Here is a 19,919-nt window from a genome sequence, read left to right on the forward strand (position 1 = left end):
GCCATCATGGCACCGGGATACCAGTACCTATCCCTAATCGCCAGTCAGATACACGACACGGCAGACAGCACCCTTGGGAAGATGAAGCCAGCGAGGCACTTCATCAACGAGCAAATGTGGTGGTGAAACCACAGCGTACAGCAAACATTCACAGAAATGAAGACAGCATTCAAGATGTGGCTTCAGTTTCACAACGATGTTGACTATCAACACTACAGGGCACTTTGAGCAAAGAAGGCAGTAGGAGCAGAAAAGGCATCACACTATGACCAACTCTACAAAGAACTGGACATGCCCAGGGGGGCGAACAAAGTCTAACGCCTTGCCAAAAACCGCCATCGAGCAACACAGGACACCAGCCAGGTCAAACATATCAAGGATGCCAATCATCAGATCCTCCACGATTCGCCCACCATCCTCAAACATTGGACCAAGTACTTTTCGGATATCTGCAATGTGGAGTTCCCCCATCAGCCAATCCACAGCACAGACTCCGTCCCAGGACCCCCAGTTACCATCAAGGAAGTAAAAGCCGCTGCCAAGAAAATGAAGAATGGCAAAGCAACTGGACCAGACGACATCCCAGCCGAAGTTTGGAAGATACTCGGCCGCCAGGGCATCTCAGTCCTCACCGACCTGTTCAACAACATCGTCAGAGATGGGGCTGTCCCTGCAGCCTGGTCAACCAGCACCACAGTGCCCATCTGGAAAGGCAAAGGCGACATGGCCAATTGTTGCAAATACCGCCCAATCCGACTCCTGTGCCACACCATGAAAGGTATTCAAGCAGATCATTGCTGCCAGGCTGCGAGAAATTGTCCCAATAACGCCCAACCAGTGTGGCTTCGTCAAAGGATGCGGCACAATAGATGCCATCCATGCCGCCCGCCTGCTGTTGGAGAAGCACCGAGAGAAGACCAAGAACATCCATATGGCCTTCCTTGACCTGGAAAAGGCTTTCAACCGAGTCCCTCATGACCTGATCTGGCACTCTCTCCCATCACACGGGGTCCCCAAGGCCTACGTCGACTGGATCAAGCCCTTGTACAGAAACGTGGCCAGCACAGTCAGAAGCCCGTTGGGAACATCACCACCTTTCAACATTACCGTGGGTGTGCACCAAGACTCCACACTGTCCCCGCTTCTCTTCATCCTCTGCATGGACACCATGACTGCTTACCTCCAAGAAGCCCACCCTTGGACATTCCTCTATGCCAATGGTTCTTAACCTGGGTTCGATCGAACCCTAGGGGTTCGGTGAGTCGGTCTCAGGGGTTCGGCAGAGCCTCCACTGCGGAGGTCGCAGAGGTCCAGCCACGCCCGAATTATCTTGTAAATTTGTGATGACACGCCCCCTTCTGGCCATCACTGGCTGCAGACGATCATGCTACACTGCTTGGCCAATCAGGCCTGCGGGGAATGTAGCGCGCGCAGTAGTCAACATGTGAATGTCGTGGTAGTACTTCGCGTGATTTTTTTTTTAACATTTTAATCCATACTAACTATGTCGGGCAAAAAAAGAAAGTGGTTGGACGAATATGTACAGTATGGATTTACATGTATCACGGAACGTGATGGGAGTGAGCGTCCTATCTGCATGATTTGCAACGCCAAGTTGAGCAACTCTAGTCTCGCACCGGCAAAACTAAAGGAACACTTCTTGAAGCTGCATGGAGACGGGGAATACAAGAACACAACACTTGCTGAATTCAAGGTGAAGAGAGCCAGATTCGATGAAAGGCCCACTCTGCCTGCTCTTGGATTTGTACCCGTTAACAAACCGATCCTCACAGCATCGTACGAAGTTGCTTACCTGATCGCAAAGCAGGGCAAGCCACACACCATTGGTGAAACACTCGTGAAACCAGCCGCGTTAAAGATGGCAAATCTGATACTTGGAACAGCGGCCGAAGGTAAATTATCACAAATTCCTCTTTCAAATGACACCGTCAGCGACAGAATAGAAGACATGAGTAAAGACATCTTGGCTCAAGTAGTCGCCGATCTGATTTCAAGCCCGGCAAAATTCAGCCTTCAGCTCGATGAGAGCACAGACGCTGCTAATCTAAGCCAGTTTACTGTTTTTGTGCGCTATGTGAAAGATGACATGATAAAAGAAGATTTTTTATTTTGTAAGCCTCTTACAACAACAACTAAGGCAGCCGATGTGAAGAAGCTTGTGGATGACTTCTTCGGAGACAACAATCTTTCATGGGACATGGTTTCTGCAGTTTGTACAGACGGAGCTCCCGTCATGCTGGGAAGAAACTCTGGTTTTGGTGCGCTAGTAAAAGCCGATGCACCACACATCATTGTGACTCATTGTATTTTGCACAGGCATGCATTGGCAACAAAAACCTTGCCTCCAAAAATGGCAGAAGTATTAAAAACCGTGGTGGAATGTGTGAACTATGTGCGAAATAGTGCTCTGAGGCACCGCATCTTCAGTGAGCTGTGTAAAGAAATGGGCTCTGAATTCGAGGTACTTCTGTACCATTCTAATGTTCGGTGGTTATCTCGGGGACAGGTGCTGAATCGTGTTTTTGCCATGCGTGTGGAATTAGCCCTGTTTTTGCAAGAGCACCAACACTGTCATGCAGATTGCTTCAAAAATCCTGAGTTCATTCTCATTTTAGCGTACATGGCTGATATATTCGCAGCTCTCAATCATCTCAATCAGCAGATGCAGGGTGGTGGAGTCAATATCATAGAAGCGGAAGAACACCTGAAGGCTTTTCAAAAAAAGCTAACGTTATGGAAACGACGAACAGAGAACAACAACTTTGCAAACTTCCCCCTTCTGGACAACTGTGTAAGTAAGGTCGAAGATGTGTCTGGAATCGGAGATGTTTCTGTATCCACGGAACTGAAGCAAACAATTGCAACGCACTTAGATGAGCTTGCAAAGTCTCTCGACAGATATTTCCCTACAAGAGAGTCATATCCAGCATGGGTGAGACAGCCGTTCACGTTTGCTGTTGAGACAGCAGATGTCAATGATGAATACCTTGACGAAATCATTGAAATTCAGCAGAGCCAGGTTCAACAGCAACTCTTCAGAACAACAACACTCTCAACGTTTTGGTGTCGACAAATGGACGAGTATCCAGTTATTGCTAAGAAAGCCGTGGATTTTTTTTATACCATTTGTTACAACATATCTTTGCGAGCAATCCTTTTCGACGATGCTGGACATAAAAACGAAGAAAAGGAACAGACTTTTCTGTGAAAATGACATGAGACTGGCACTTGCCAAGGTGAAGCCACGCATATCTGAACTGGTCTCTCAAAGGCAACAGCAGAAGTCACACTGATTTGCAGGTATGTAATTTGTTGTAAGTTCATGCATTGTGTTGGTTTTGTTCTTTGAACAAGGTGATGTTCATGTACGGCTCATTTTGTGCACCAGTAAAAAAACATATCTATGTCTTGAATTTGAAAAAAAAAAAAATTCACTAAAGAGGGGTTCGGTGAATGCGCATATGAAACTGGTGGGGTTCGGTACCTCCAACAAGGTTAAGAACCACTGCTCTATGCTGACGATGTCTTCCTCGCAGACTAATCCCAAATGGAGCTGCAATGCCAAATGCAGCAATGGAAGATGTTAGATTTATATTGTTGGATTGTCATTTATGCTAAGAAATATCTACTCATATATGCTTAGAGTTTTATAATTAATGTCATGTTGGTAGAGGTTTGATCCTTAATAGTCTGCAAAGACTTTTGTGTGCATTCCAGAGTGTTCTGCCGTTCACACCCACATCCTAGGAGCATGTGAGAGGTCGTACCTTCTCGTATTGTTTTGTGGTAGGATAAACATATCTACATCTGTTTTAGTCTAAGTGCCTTTTGTTTAGATGAACTGCTGGACTTCCAGACCACCAGGTTTAGGGAAGTCGTTTATGGTTTCACATTCTGACCCCCCCCCCCACACACACACACACACACACACACACACACACTGTGTGCACAGCCTCACAAATGTCCTCCTCCTGTGTCTGGCATTTTAGTGGTATCAGCGCAATCATTTCTTCTTGTGGTGGTGCGGCTTCTAATACCTGACTATGTCTTGAGCGGCCATAAACCTTGTATACATAGCTGAATTTTCAGACTTCATCCACTTCTTGAATTGATTTTTTTCTCAGACCAGCCTTCCGCATCAGTTGTGAAACAGCTTTTTTTTTCTCTCTTCTCCCTCCGGATACTTCTCAGCAAAGGCTGTGTGTTTATTTTGAAAGTCTCTTACTAACACCGAGCAGTGCTGATTTTCTAACACTGGAAAATAATTCAAAATGTTAGAAATATTCCAGTGTTAGAAAATCAGCACTGCTCAGTGTTAGTCGTTGTAAATCTTCAGAACTGACTAGGTTACTTTTAAACATATAACACTGTCAAAAGTGTTCATTTAACACTCAACAGTGTTATATTGAACACTCAGAGGAGTGGACACATATGGACACTCTGTAGTGTTAATTTAACACTGGAGATTTTGCTGTGTAGGCAACTCTCGTCAAAAGTAAATGCAAATGAATCTGCTCAGGTATCGTTAAATGTTGTATGTTCTCTTACATTTCTCCATACTTGGGGTTGAAAGTCCTGGTGTTTCGCCCGGTACACCGGCTTCTGCGAATGTGACACTTGTTTTGAGTGCCGAAAAATAATAAAATATAATTTTATTTTAATATTTCAAGATGACAATAATGTTTCAATTTAGAACTACATTTTTTTTAAAACTAACACAAATAAAATAGACTTCAATTAAATACTTATAATTTATTTTCCCAAGCCGTGTGGAGCAGCAGTATAAGGATGAAAGAGCCGCAGGTTGCCGACCCTGCTTTAGGGTCATCAGGACAAAATCTGAATGCACAGGCTCATCAGTCAAAGCTGATAAAAATACCTTAAAATTTTCCACCAAAGGGTTTTAAACCATTTTAAAGAGTTTCATTTAGTTTCTCAACATTTGGAGCATTTAGACAACTTTGTTTAAAGCTTCTGATAAGCAGCTGAATGACAGGATGAGTTCCTTGGTCTCCACCCCTGGGCAGAGCCATCATCTCCTGCAGTCCTGCACACCTGAGGCTGATTCTGGGTTGAGGATTTGAGCTCCACTCAGACTGTCCTTCACTGCCAGTTCGTCAACGAGCTGACGTTGGTATCGGCTCTAAGTTTGATATTTGTCACATTCAGCGTCACCTCAAAGGGGTTGGATCCATTTAGCTTCAGACGCCCCAACACGACAGTCCACTCGGACGCTACAGGGGAGCTGTGGGAGGAACGAAGCACACAAACATAAACTTCATCAGCTTCAAACAAAATCTACACCTTTACGCCCTAAACTGTAATTAAACAATGAATAGTAAAAGTCTGGCTGAAAGGATGATCCCAATACATACACTGCTTAGTATGTCTCTGCACTATAGGTTCTTGGTCATTCGGGTCATGATCATGTAAGGAGAAAAAAAAAAGTTGGACCTCTTTAAGGGATAACTTCCACTAGGGCTTAAAATGTGGGACTCCATCATTTGGTGGAGAAACTTATCGGATGAGAGGTGAAACATCTTCAAGAAACTTAAAGAAGTCCAGTCGCTTTTCTTTCCAAGCTCCTTAGAATTGCTTCTTAATTCAGATCAAACTGAGGTTATTGTACTCGGCCCTGAAAATCTTAGAAATATGGTCTCTAAGCAGATTCTTACTCTGGATGGCATTACCTTGGCCTCCAGTAACACTGTGAGGAACCTTGGAGTCATTTTTGACCAGGACATGTCCTTCAATGCACATATTAAACAAATATGTAAGACTGCTTTCTTCCATTTGTGCAACATCTCTAAAGTTAGAAATATCCTGTCTCAGAGTGACGCTGAAAAACTAGTTCATGCATTTATTACTTCCAGGCTGCACAACTGTAATTCATTATTATCAGGAAGTCCTAAAAACTCCCTGAAAAGCCTTCAGCTGATCCAAAATGCTGCAGCAAGAGTCCTGACAGGGACTAGAAAGAGAGAGCAGATTTCCCCTGTTTTGGCTTCCCTTCATTGGCTTCCTGTTAAATCCAGAATTCAAAATCCTGCTCCTCACATACAAGGTCTTAAATAATCAGGCCCCATCTTATCTTAATGACCTTGTAGTACCATATCACCCTATTAGAGCACTTCGCTCTCGCTCTGCAGGCCTACTTGTTGTTCCTAGAGTATTTAAAAGTAGAATGGGAGGCAGAGCCTTCAGTTTTCAGGCCCCTCTTCTGTGGAACCAGCTTCCAGGTTTCTTCCTGTTAAAAGGGAGTTTTTCCTTCCCACTGTCGCCAAAGTGCTGCTCATAGGGGGTCATATGATTGTTGGATTTTTCTCTGTATCTACTGTACAATATAAAGCGCCTTGAGGTGACTTTTGTTGTGATTTGGCGCTATATAAATAAAATTGAATTGAATTGAATAGAATAGAATTGCTCAGAAATTACTGCTCAGAAAAATTAAAGATTAGAGTAAAGCATCAAGTCAATTAAACTTGGATTATTGATCTTCTCATTTAAGCAGAGAGGGTTGTTAATCAGTTTCAGCCTCTTTGGTGTGAATGAAAGTAACAAGACGTTTTCTAGAAGGGCAACAAAGTGTCACGACGAGCTACGCCGATGTGTTTGCTAAACGTACACACTGCAGGAGACAGAACTCAACTTGAACCAAAAACGAGCCTTTATTTAGGCTGATGGCAGAAGCAAACATGAAAACTAAGGCGACAAAAGGTACAATAACTAAACTGAGAAACTGGCTATGAAAACTGTGATAACTATGGCGTGGCAAAACAGACGACCTGACAACAAGTGAATGGAAACACACTCCTGAACTAGGAAACACTGAGAAAATCTAGTCCCATAGATTAGATCTCTTTATGTAGTCACCCCTGTGTTAAGTGTTCCCTGTTGGTTTGTGTCCCCATGTTTCCTGTTTTATTTTGAAAGGTCTCGAGTTTAGTGTTACTCTCCCCCTTGTTGTCGATATGTTTCATTCTATTCAGCTGTTTTCCTCATGTGTCTCCACTTCCCCTGATCACCTCATGTGTGTATTTAAGTCCTCCGTCTTCCCGTGTTCAGTGTCGGGTTGTCTGTGTATCTCCTCTCATGTTACGTCAGGTTTCAGGACTCCGTGCTGGTCATGTTCATGTTGCTTATTCATGTATACGTTTCATAGTTCTTTCATGTTCCAGCACAGAGTCCTGCTCATAGTCGTCACAGTCACCTTGTAATTTCCTTCCTAGTCTGCTTTAGAATCAGAATCAGAATACTTTATTAATCTCGAGGGGAAATTTAGACTGTGGCTACATTGTGAATGTCAATCCACAACAAGGGGTCAGCGGGGGAGCTGGCCCCAGGGAGGGGTCACTTGCCCCTCCCTTCCTTCCCTCCCCATCTCCAGCTGCCTCCCTCTTCCCGCCCCACCACAACCACCCACACATGCAGGGCCTTGGAGTAGGGGTATGTCACCAGGGTGCAGAGGAGGCTACCCCCCCCCCCCGTCCCCTTCTGGCTGCCTCTGCCTCAATTTTATCCCACAACTTAGACATTCACATTACTCACACTCTCATTACACATACATATAGGATCTTGGGGGTGGGCACGATACACGGAGTCCAAAGTACCATCAGGGTGTACACCCCACCCCTGGCATCGTTGCCCACCTCTCAATGTTAAATACACGTAGACATTGAGGGCCAGCAGGAGGGACCATGCGCTTACCTGCTGCTCTCTGGCAGGTAGCTCCATGCCCTCCTGGGTTTTAATTGCACCTTAGAACACACATGCATCAACACTACAATGAGCGGGTGGAGGGAGGTTTGGAGTCTTCTCCCACCCCCGTTCTCTGCGACCTGCTGGAGCGGGGGGGCTAGGAGGAGGAGTTGGCCGTCCGACTGCGGTCTGGAGTGTGGGGCCTCCCTGCTGCTGCGGAGTCGGGGCGGTCTGCCTCCCCCCACCGCAGGGAAAAGGGTAACACCACCTGGGTCTGGGTGCAGTTCCCCCCTCCAGGGGCGGGGGCACCTAGACCCGGTTCGTAGAGTACGCTTGGGGAGTGTGATCGTGTGTACAGCGTCTCTTTATGTCTGTCTCCACGTTGGTTGAGTGTGGAGTAAGTGCATATGAGAGCATGAGGGTGGGAATGGATGTTTGTATCTGTGTGTGCCTGTATGTCTGTGTCTATATGTCAGGTTGGGTATCAGACGCCACTTCTCTGGGGACATCTCAGGCCCTCCAAGGTTTGGAGGCCTATCTCCACCCACCACCACTTCCCCTGCCAGTGGCGGACTCCCTCAGGTGTCGGTGCGTTGGTGGTTCTTTGTGTCTGGGGGTGGGCGTCCAGGTACACACCGGCTCACTCCTTGGCGGCCGCTTATCGGGGCCTGGAGCCTGGGGCTTGCTCGGGCCACTCCGGAGGTGGGGTGCCCCCGGCCTCTCGGCCTGGGGCTCGGTCACTCAGGCACAGCTGGCTGCCGGCGGAGCTCACGGGCGCGTCACTGCAACTCCCCCTGGCTTCTGCTCCGCGGCTGCTGAGTGAGCCCTCATCTGGGACTCTCCTCAGCTCTTTCTGGGACAGTGGCGCAGCTGCCCCTCTGTTGGTCTTCCTTGGTCTCTTGTGTTCTGGGGGCCTCTGGATGTCTGGAGTTTTGATCTCCTCCATACCTGCTTCATGCCCTGGAGGACGGGGCTGTGGCCCCCCCCACACTCCCTAGCAGATTATTACATGAAGGAACCTTTGGAATGCAAGCATGCTGATCCACACAGGTATGCACACAGGTGTTCACAGACGCGGACTAAAGCTTTCTTGGCTGCTGCCTCAAAGCACACTGTGCGCTGTCTATCTTGCGTGCTGCACAATATTGTTTATTATTTAGTATCTACTGATATCTACTGCTAGCTAGTTTATTGTGATGGTGCTGTTTTTTTTATTATGTTGCTCTTTGTTGTTTGCTTTCTCTTCTGTTTTTTTTCTCCATACAGGTGACCCAGGTGTTTGTTTGTTTTTTGTTTTCTTTTTTCTTTCTTCCCCCCTTCTCACCGTCTCTTCTCCCCTTTGGTTTTCTCTCTCTCCCTCTCTTTCTTTCATTCTTTCTCCCTGTCCTATCCCACAGTCATGTCTGTCCCATTTGTAGCAACTGAAAATAAAATAAATTCATAATTATAATAAAGGTCAATCAAATGGACCAATATGGCAAGGCCATGATGATCCACTTGGTAAAATAAATCCACTTGGCATCTTTCTTGGCCTTAAGACAACAATTCTGACGGCTAAAGATCCAAACGGGACACAAACAAAAAAAAAAAAAGAGAGAAAAGAAAAGGAGGAGAAACGAGCAACAGATGCAGGTAAGCAGATGTGTGATTGGATAATGGCAGGTCATCCTGAAACAATCAGAATCAGAATACTTTATTAATCCCTGAGGAAATTATGTGGGTTATGTCGAGATGAAATATTATTTTACATTCATAATCTATGTTACTATTCATGATCCTTATTATTACTGTTGCATCATTTATGATTTATCATTATTGTCATGTCATTGACACATTTATTGAAACTGGTGAGGTTATATTAAATTCTGTATTTCAGGTGTTAGCATAAGCATATAATAATCTTTCATTGCAGGTGCAACTGTAATCATGTTATACACATATTGCATAATTAAAGGGTTGAAGCTACGGGCAGCGCGATGTCTGGCCGATCAATGGAGCAAAGTTCAGCTATTGAAAGGTTGCCTACATGTTTACAGTATAATTTGCTACATATTGCCTGTGTGCATTCAGCAGCCTCCTGCATTGAAGTTTGCCTGGTAACAGATGATGTAGAGGGGGGTCATGTACTGAGGTTAACAACACAGACACATAGCCTGTCTGGGTAAACTGATTGCAAATGTTGTCTAAGTCTGGAAAAGTGTAATAACAGGAAGCATCTGGAGGAACAGAGGAAGTAGCGGTTCCTTTTTAGAATATGTCCTTGCTGGAGTTACTGGTCATCATAAGTATAAATATCACACCCACCTACTGTCAGGCGGGAGATGGAGCCTGATGTTTTGCAGAGCCCATCTTCACCACATATATGTGTTTTAATAAAATCATTTGTGTTGACCCACTATGGACTTTCAGTCATATGTCTCTTCCTCAAAAATTCGAACCGCGACAGTTCTGGTGCCGAAACCGGTTTGAGGAGGGACTAATGGGGTTTGGCTGAGGTGTAGTGGTGTCAAACAGACAGACAGCCAGGAGGTCGACTGAGTGATGGGCCCGAAATAGGAGGTAAGCACCACCTGTTGATTGATGTCCAAAGGTGCTGAATTGGAAATTAAGATAAAATTAAATGTTCACTCAGTAGAGCTTCTGGTTTGTGTCCGTGGTCACTTTGGGGTGTTTATGTTAAGATGTTATGTGTTTAAATGTTGAAGTGATAAGGAACTGTTGAATAACTTGTCTTGGCATCTGGTGTCTTTTGTCATGTTGTTACAGGCCTGAGTATATAAATAAAGTGTGAATCGCCTGTGTAAATTGCTAATATTGGTTATAACTGCGTGTGCTGTGAAAATGATTTAATACAGAAGCTGAGTGTGTGAGGATTGAATAAAAGTGTGTTTGTGGTGTGTAGAAATCGCGGCAGAAGGCCGTGTCGCGAGTTGTTGTAAATAGTGAAGTCAGTTGGGGGGTTGTGTTTGGTTTTATATTTTTAAAAAGCAGAGAAACTGCAGTATTGAGTCCGTGGCGCAGTTTGAGAATTTGTGAAGTGCATGAGAGCTCTGTGTCTGTGAGAGAAAGAAAAGGTGGGGGCTGAGTGCTCAGGCTGTGTGAGTTCCTGCATGACAAAAGAGGAAGGACAAGTAGGTCCGTTGATTTTCTGTGAAATTATAATGGTTAGAAATCCTAGTGATCAAAGAGGTGATAGTGAACTGAAAATAAATAAATAAAACTAAAACAGTGGTTTAGTATTCAGGTAATGATAAATAAATAAACTTAACGGTGACATTTAAGGTGATCAGGTACTCAGGGATGAATGGAGGATTTGATTGCTGACTGCATGAGAGCTGTTGGGGTGAAAGGAAAATGAGGTTGGAAGAGTGAATAACAGGTTAATATATGCGTGTAAAAAAAAGAGAGAGAGAGAAAGAAAGTGATGAGAGCAAAGAAAATAAAAGTGTGTAAGTGTGAGTGAGAAATTGTCTCCGACTGGGGAAGCAGTGATAGTAGAGGTGACCTTCTTCCCCGGCTGGACACAAAAAGAAAACATGATTTGGAGTGAAGAAGGTTTTTGTGTCAAATTTCATTTTTGGGGTTTGAAGTCAGTAGAGTTCAAAACAAAATAAGTAGAGATGTGTTGCTTCTTCACCACATATATGTGTTTTAATAAAATCATTTGTGTTGACCCACTATGGACTTTCAGTCGTATGTCTCTTCCTCAAAAATTCGAACCGCGACAGTTCCAGTTGCTCCAACAAATGGTAAAAATAGTAACAGTAACAGACTAAACTCCAAACAATACATTATGTTACAGATTTTAATATTAATTAGTCAGTGTCAATTGTTGATTTGTCCTGTTCTCATTGTATGACGAATTATGATAGCTGTTTGGTAGCTGTTTGCATACTATGCATACTCTCTCTCCCTCTTCGACAACAGTTTTATGTTAATGTACAATCCTTAATACGTTTTGATAGGTTAGTAGCTTAAACCTATTCGCTGGAACGTTGAAGACAATGTAATTACACAGCAAAGCAAGACACGAGTAGGCTAGGACCGTCCCTGGGAGGCAGTCCTCAGCAGGTGACACTGAGGTCACTGTTGGTCCCAGTGGACCTGAACGTCATGAAGCCCGGCCGGTTGGAGGAGATCTGGGTCCTGATCCAGGTCTGGTACTGGGATACTCTGGCGTAGACTCCTGGAAGATTCGGCCTGGCACAACCTTCCCCAAAACTGACGACTCCCGCCTGAATCCAGCGACCGCTCTGCTTGATCACCATTGGACCTCCTGAATCCCCCTTTGAGAGCAGAAACATTTACTGTTAGCTGAGGAGAAGAAACTCTAGAAGGTGAAAATGTGCCAAACACAGGTAACAACAATCACCTGACAGGAGTCCTTTCCTCCTGCACTTAACCCGGCACAGATCATGTTGTCAGTGATTCTTCCCACTCCATAGTTACAGTTACACTGCCTGTTTCCCACAACAGGAACCTCCACCTCCATCAGGTTTTGTGGAGAAGGAAGGGACACTGAAGGGGTAAAATAAATATATCAGTTTGTAATAAATAACATGTGACTGATTAACCTTCAAACAAAAGGGCGGCTCCACCAAACTTAAAAACAAAGTGTAGTCATGTGTGCAAACAAAGATGGGGAAACATGTTTGTCCGCTGGGGTTGGAGCTCTCTGCAGAACACAGTCACATGACTTTGATGCCGCTCTGTCATCTTGTCCTGTTTTATGTTATTTGAGTATTTTAGATGAAGCACAACAGCTGCTGTTTTTAAACGTGATACAGAAATAAACTTGACACACAGACAGTAGATGGTCGTCATCATGTAGTAACTGTCTAACACCACCTGGGGGCAGTGTCAGATACACAGAAAGTATACTTTCTTTTAACCAAGGATCATTTTGACCTGACATCATCGTGCAGACAGCATGTTTGCTGCAGGTCCAGCACTTCCAGACTGTTTAATTCACATAATTATTCTTTCTGGTTTTGAACTCTGCACAGATTTAACCTCATGGAAACATCTTATTGCTCTAAATATTTCTGAGATAGCAAACTTGTTCCCTGTATTATTGTCATCATTTCTCTAAAAACGATCAGGTGTCTTTATGACCCACCTCCTTCTCTAGTACTTCCCCAGCCGGTGACCCAGCTGTTAACACCGCTGTAGAAGATGCTGTTTGAAGCTGCCAGGCAGACGGGAGAAATGTAGTTGTTGAAAGTCACCGGTGAGGAGAGCTGCAGCAGGCAGACGTCGTTGTCGTTGGTACCAGAGTTGTATTTTGGATGTTTGATGATCTTTGTTACAGTTCGAGATACTGCATTGGGATTGGATCCCTGTAGACTCTGACGGCCCAGATTCACAGTCAGTCCTCTCAGGTTGGTGCTGAGATCATCAAGGAGCACAAAACAGCATGCAGTTATTACGATGGCTAAAAAGAAATGATATTATTGATTCCTACTCTGTTAAATATTTATCCTGTTACACCCTCACCCCCTGATTACAACCTTTTATAATCTCTTTAAATCTTGTTTAGAGTGCAGCTTCAGCCTCATTACTCACGTTTCAAAGCAGTGAGCAGCAGTCAGCACCCACTGACTGTTAATGAGGGATCCTCCACAGAAGTGGGACCCAGATCTTTGCAGACTGACCTGCCAGGGCCAGCTGCCAGCGCGGGCCGCCTGTCCTCCTACAATCCTGGTGTTGAGCTTTGGCTGACCACAAACTGAAGACCGACATTAAAACACAGAGTGAGCATTACTGTAGGAGCTGTAAACTCTCAGCACTACAAACTGCTGAGTGAGGACACAGTGATCCTGGAGTCTACAGTTCACTCACAAACTAATATTCATATGAAACTAAAGATTTATTAAACATAAAACTAAATCATTACACAAAGAAGCTTTTTCTTACCACCCAGCTGTGACTCAGACTCTGAAACACAGAAACAAACCATTTTAAAACTAAAAATCTTCATTCATCGTTCTGTGATTAGTTCACTGTCTGTAATTACTGTGTGAAGTTACAGTTAATGTAACCCATTTGAAAAAATGTGAGATAAGAAATTTTGAGGTTCCAAACACTACGTCCTGTGTTGTTGGTCTGTCGTAAAAACTTCTTCTTCAAAATATATATTAAAGTTATGTTTACTGAACATTGTGAATTTTAACTGAACACATCAAATTCGTATTAAAGAAACGATTTCTTTAATGTAAAGGTTATTTTCCTGCAGTGTCACTTTAAAGTGAAGCGCTGTGCTCCTGAGTGTTTTCGCCCTCTGAGTCGTACCTGATGCAGGTGTGTGCAGAGAGCTCTTACCTTGGGTCAGGAGCATCAGCCCAGCAGCCAAACACATCACTTTGTAGAAAGCCATCGCTGTAAAATACCTGCAGACCTGCTGAGGCTTAAATAACCTTCCTCTCTCTCCCTTTCGGTTTGCAGTAAAACACACCTTTCTCAAACACCTGTCTGACGACACGCCCAACACCTCACTGCACCAGACCTGCTTCACATTACAATCATCAGATTAAACAGGAACTTTTTAATCATTTTTCTCAGATTACTCATTAATTTAACACCAGGAAACAAAAGTCTGCCCTGCTGTGTCAAATACAAGTTATTTAAAGGTTTCACAGTATTGACTGATGTGTACAGGTGTAAGAAGGGGCGAGCTGAGCAGCAGCGTTTGTATTGAAGTGAAATGCATTAACTCGACCAAAAACTACATAAATAAATCCTGTTGCTGACGATCATTGAGATATTTAAAAAGTGGTTTTGTTTTTTTGTTGGAAACATTTAGAGATGTTTGAATCTGTGACAACAGGCGCGAAAGAGTGATGATCTAAACTGGAGGGTTTCACAAACACACTGCCAGTGCAGTGGAAACATACCTGGATTGAAACAACACAGTAGAGCACTATCAGGCATGGATGGGCCTCCCCAGAGCCAGAAGCTCAACATCACTGAAGCAGTGTGGGATCATCCTGACAGAGACCAGAACAAAAAGAAGAAACATCCAAAGAAGAGACCTGAATGTCCTTCAAGATGAAGAAGAAAGTAGAGAAAGCTCAGACTGTGCTGAGAATAAAGGCGCTCACACCAAACGAGCTCGTTAGAGTCGTACAAACTCTGTTTGACCCATCAATAAATCGCTGCACATGGTTCACATTTTACTAGAAAAACAGAAAGAAATGAGGCTCAAAACTTTTGCTCATCACTGTACAGTTTTTAAACATTAACGTCATTATTGCATTTTCATGATGACTTTCCGCAAAATAAAAACTGCTTCTCTTTAATGTGGTGTAATTACATGATGATGTTTTACTATTTCCTCAACTAGATGAAAACGAGTCAGTTCTTCAGTCTGATGAGCGTTTGTTCACTCGTTAGATCAGCACGAACATCGAGCACAGAACTGTGACAGAACTACATTCCTGTAAATCTGTGAAACAGGAAGTTTTATTCAAAGAAGCAGCTTCACAGAGAGATCATGAAGGAGAGATACACCACACATCTGCTCTGTGAACGAAAACAATACATCTCCATCATTCATTAATCTGCAATGACAGTGGGACTGGCACAGTGGGGGCTGTCCACTCGGGAAAAAACTGGTCAAACTACATCAGGTTTCGCTGAATGAACAAATGAACAGGAAGTGTTTCAGAACCAGTAGAACCACAAAACACTGACGTTTCCACTGAGCACATCACAAACATCTGTCATGTCAGAAGTATTTCTTTCCCTTCTGATGTAAACGAGAGTTACAAAAAGAGGCAATAACAAGTCAACCCCAAAGAGGCAGTGGTCCAGCAGACTACCGCCCTCTCACTGTTCTCACTGAGACTTCCCTGGTTTTAGTTTTTGTTAGTGTCTTTGACACTGCAGGTAGCATGAGAGGGTAACTGTTACTACTTTAAATTAAATCAGTGGTTGAAGTGAGCACTTCATAAGTGGGTAAAATGTGGACTCACTGCACCAACTGGACTGAACAAAGAGGGGAGGTCATCAAGTGTCCCTCATGATGTTGTACTGACAACTGCCTCCCCCTGTCCACTGATAAAGGACAAGGGGAGGCAGCGACTATATATACTATACTGTATATTATATATACGGGAGGAAGTGGCTTTGACTTCCCAAATGCCTCAGCAGCGTTGGACTCTACAACAACGGGATGCTGTCATTGCCTATCCCTAGCCTGGCAGAGGAGTTTAATCAGAATCAGAAAGACTTTGTCTATCCCCAAAGGGCAAATAACATACAACAGAGCAGCATAGTGTTGAAGATAACAACAATAAGAACAGAATACACAGAATATGCAGTACGTACAGTTTTAAAATTATACAGTTCAAAATTGAAGTGACTGAAAGATGAATAAATAACTTTAAGTAAGTAAAAGTAAATAAAGTGTCAGTAGTATAAAAGAGTGTAGAGAAGTTTGTGTTTCTGGTGGGGGAAATGTTCTTATCTGCTGGAGTTAAAAAGCAGAGCTGCTTTGGGGACTAAGGTGGCGCTCCTCCTCCTCTCAGTCCTGCAGGAAATGCAGCGGAGGCGTCGCCCAGAGGGGAGCCATTAAAATGTGAGGTGAAGAATGTGAGAGGGGTCGTTGATGATTTTGGCTGCCTGTCTAAGGGCCTGTTGGCTGAAAACCTGAGCCAGAGTTCTGACAGGCCGATGATTTTAGAGCTGCAGTCTGTTCGTGTATGAAGGCTGAGGGAGTGGAACCAGCTGGTGATGGAGAAGGTCATGATGCTTTCCAGGAAGGCGTAGTGTGCAAAAGTGAGGCTTGAGATGTCACTCATGGACTCCGAGACCCTATAGTGATAGACGCTGCTCCCACCTTAGCAACAAGGAGGGAATGGACCCCAACCACATTTGTGCTACAGGCCAAATCTGCTCTTCACCATCCTGACGTGGTGGGTCACATCCAACAGGGCAGAGGAGGATTTGGTCTTGGAACAGTAACACCTCTCTGGCAACAGGTGTCTGTACCCAAGGGTCGAAAAATGGTAGGGGTGGAGGTGCGTGGACAGAAGGAAACAGCCAGACATGCCAGAGCCGTAGCACTGGAAGCATCGCTGGTGAATTGGGAGAGTGTTGAAAAGAGGAAACTCACATGGAAATCTGGGGAATGGAGGCGAATAGGCTGCGTTTCATCATCAGAACCACATATTAGATTAGATTAGATAGAACTTTATTAATCCCTCGGGTGGGTTCCTCTGGGAAATTCGATTTCCAAAAAAGCACAGCACCGACAGAAGTTACAGAGTTACAGAATATTATATATATATATATATAATACACACACACATATATATATATATATAAATACAGAGACAATATAAATAAAATATACGAAGGGGATAAATAGAATAAATAGGAATAAAAATAAAAATACAAGTGAATTGCACATTTCAAGTATTGAGTCTATTGCACCGTTGACTATTTACAAAAGTATTGCACAAAAGGTATTGCACAGTGAGGTGAAGAGGCACTACAGCTTAGTTGTTCCCCCCTCCATGATGTGGAAAGGACCCATCCTGTAGATCATTGGTTAAATCAGTGGTTCCCAAAATTGTTTTGCTAGGCCCCCCTTTGTTTTACAAGAAAAATGTTCGCGCCCCCCCTCCCCCATGCGCGCGCACGCACGCGCACGCACGCACGCACACGCACGCACAAACACATGCCCCAACCACACACGCCCATATTTTGCTCCATTGCGGTTTATTTCACATCTCAAACATTTAGTAAACAATTAAGCAAATACAAGTAACCTGCAGATAAACTACTAACTCTTTTACGCTACGTCCGCACCTACACGGGTATTTTTGAAAACGCAGCTGTTTCGTCCACGTAAACGGCGTTTCGAATCAGCGAAAACTGAGATTTTTTTAAAACTCCTTTTTTGAATTTACGTGCGGACGAGGAATACAGAGTTCGTCACGCAGCGTCAAAGGTATGTGCCTTATTTCACGTCACGCTGTGCGCCACGTTATTGTTTACATGAGATGAACTGCCTGCAAACATATATTTGTCATTAAGTAGGTCAGTTTACATTGGTCTGATTTCATTCTCACAGCTGGGCGAGTGTCAAAAAACTGCACAACATGAAATTTAATGGCAATAAAACATGAGACAGTCCTGTGAGGATGGAGTTATTTTTAAATACTCATAAGTCATAGTTTTAGAAACACTTCTGCAGCTATTTCCCCATGTCTTTGTTCTCCTGTCCGTGTGACGACAAACTGCATCTGCCAGTAAGAGAATAATAGCTCATCGGGGAAATGTAATGTACAGTCAGTTTACAGGCATGCAAAAGTGTCAAGTCGTTGTTGACAGTGACACAAAAATGTCGCTGGTTAAATGAGTTAATAGATGACAAACAAGTGAGAATAAATGATGTGAGATTTCATGGAAGCACGGCCTTATTAAAGGCTCTGCGTTTGACACACCTGAAGCTTACAGAAGTTTTATTCAGCTGAAGAAAAACCAACAGTATAAAGACAACAAATCAGAAAATATTCAACCCTATCGGCTTTGTTTTTGTTATTCTTCCAGTTATTTTCAGTAAGTTCTGGATAAACTTAGTGAGGTGGGGTAACCTTCGTCCCCACCGCTGGCACCTTTGTCGATTCTTTGTCCGACGGCTCCCTCTGAGCAGAGGTGGTGACACATCACTGCTTTGGAGCCATGAAAAGGGACACAGCTGCAGCATCTGTCCAGCATTTTGTACAGTACTGTACTCTACAGTCTCCAGCAGATCAGGACAACAGTGTTTATGACAACAGCACCCATTTGGTTAGGTACACCTGTACAAATATACTAATACAAATATCTAGTCAGCCAATCACATGGTAATAACAGGTCAAGACTAGGGGCGGGTTTTTCTAATCGATTTATCGATTAAAATCGATTCTGGCTTGGATAACGTGAAATCGATTCATTAAAATCCTGAATCGATTTTTTAATTTAAATGAATTTTTCCCGAAATGCCAGAATCTCAGGTGAAACCTCACAAAACTTCAACAACCACCAAAGATGAAAACAGTAACTGAGAGCAGGAACAGGCTTCTGCACAGAGACGTAAACACAAAGCTCGACCCGCCGACGCATCAGGATCAGCGAGCTGTGACTTTCTCAGCGACGGCACGGACACGGTCGGGGCTGAAAGCCGACAGCTCGCTGACTCTGTCGGCGGGTCGAGCTTTGTGTTCACGCCCTTTTTGCGCTGATTCTGAAGCTGTTAGTTTGATCTCTCTCCAAACAACATTGACCGAACCAGCAGCAAAAGAAGATCCAAACTACGCTTCACACAAACATCGTCATGGATTCACTCTGACTTTTGCTGTTTTGCTTCCACCAGGATAAAGTCACACTACATGCACATTCTCTGCCGTTGTTTACAGGCTGTCGGACGCTGTTTGTTTCCTTTTACTTACTTCCGAAAAGAAAAACCTAATTTCTGCCGTTCAATACTGAACAAATTTAAACTTTTTGAAATGATACAAAATGCAAAACGCTGTGTCTGTAATAAAACCGCTGTAACTTCAGAGGTGATGTTCATGTGCTGATTAATGGTTTTCTTTCGTTTTTGATCGACTGCAGAATATTTTTATAAAATCCAGAACAGGAAAATCTGCTTCATGTTTTTCTGTTTTATCTTCAGCTGCTTTGACACAAAGGCCTCTGCTGTGACGCTCACACCTTTGATAAAGTCTTGCGTGTGTCAGCTTCCTTTTTATAGATACAAAAATATGTAAATGTGCTGATCTGAATTATAATATTTCTGTCTGTCAAAATTCACCTTGTGAATCGGAATCGAATCGATTCTAGAAGTCAGTGACGATACCCAGCCCTAGTCAAGACCACCTGCTGAAGTTCAACCTGAGCATCAGAATAAGGAAGAAGGCCATTTAAGGGAAGGTAACATGTAACACTGGTGCCAGACAGGCTGGTCAGACTGGTTCAAACTGATAGAAGGAAGAAAAACTGAGGTCATATGAAGAATTTAGGTTTGCTGGTTTCCATTCAATTTTTAAAAGACACACTGTAGAAGAGAGCCAAAGATTAACAATAACTAATGATTCGATGCAGAGAGGTCTGTTAACACATAGTGAGTGAAGAAGAAACACCCAGTGCATCATGGGAATCCCCCGGCAGCCTAAATGTATTGCAGCATCACTAAGGGAGGGTTCAGGGTC

General features: G+C 43.8%; 1 protein-coding gene and 1 long non-coding RNA gene across 2 annotated transcripts; one reads left to right on the forward strand and one right to left on the reverse strand.

The window, feature by feature from the left end:
• Positions 1-11,510: 11,510 nt before the first annotated feature.
• LOC309705863 (serine protease 27-like) lies at positions 11,511-14,949 on the reverse strand. The gene is made up of 6 exons (XM_082531913.1): positions 14,041-14,949; positions 13,636-13,656; positions 13,285-13,447; positions 12,839-13,107; positions 12,092-12,237; positions 11,511-12,005 (listed from the first exon to the last, which is right to left on the reverse strand). Exons 1-6 carry the CDS (start codon positions 14,093-14,095, stop codon positions 11,784-11,786), a joined length of 876 nt encoding a protein of 291 aa, XP_082388039.1. The 5' UTR covers positions 14,096-14,949; the 3' UTR covers positions 11,511-11,783.
• Positions 12,990-13,804, forward strand: LOC309705868. Its single transcript, XR_014276623.1, has 2 exons — positions 12,990-13,100; positions 13,259-13,804. It is a non-coding gene; the product is annotated as an uncharacterized lncRNA (long non-coding RNA).
• Positions 14,950-19,919: the final 4,970 nt, after the last annotated feature.

The sequence above is a fragment of the Aulonocara stuartgranti genome (assembly GCF_965226115.1).
Source record: "Aulonocara stuartgranti genome assembly, chromosome: 4".
NCBI lineage: Eukaryota > Metazoa > Chordata > Actinopteri > Cichliformes > Cichlidae > Aulonocara > Aulonocara stuartgranti.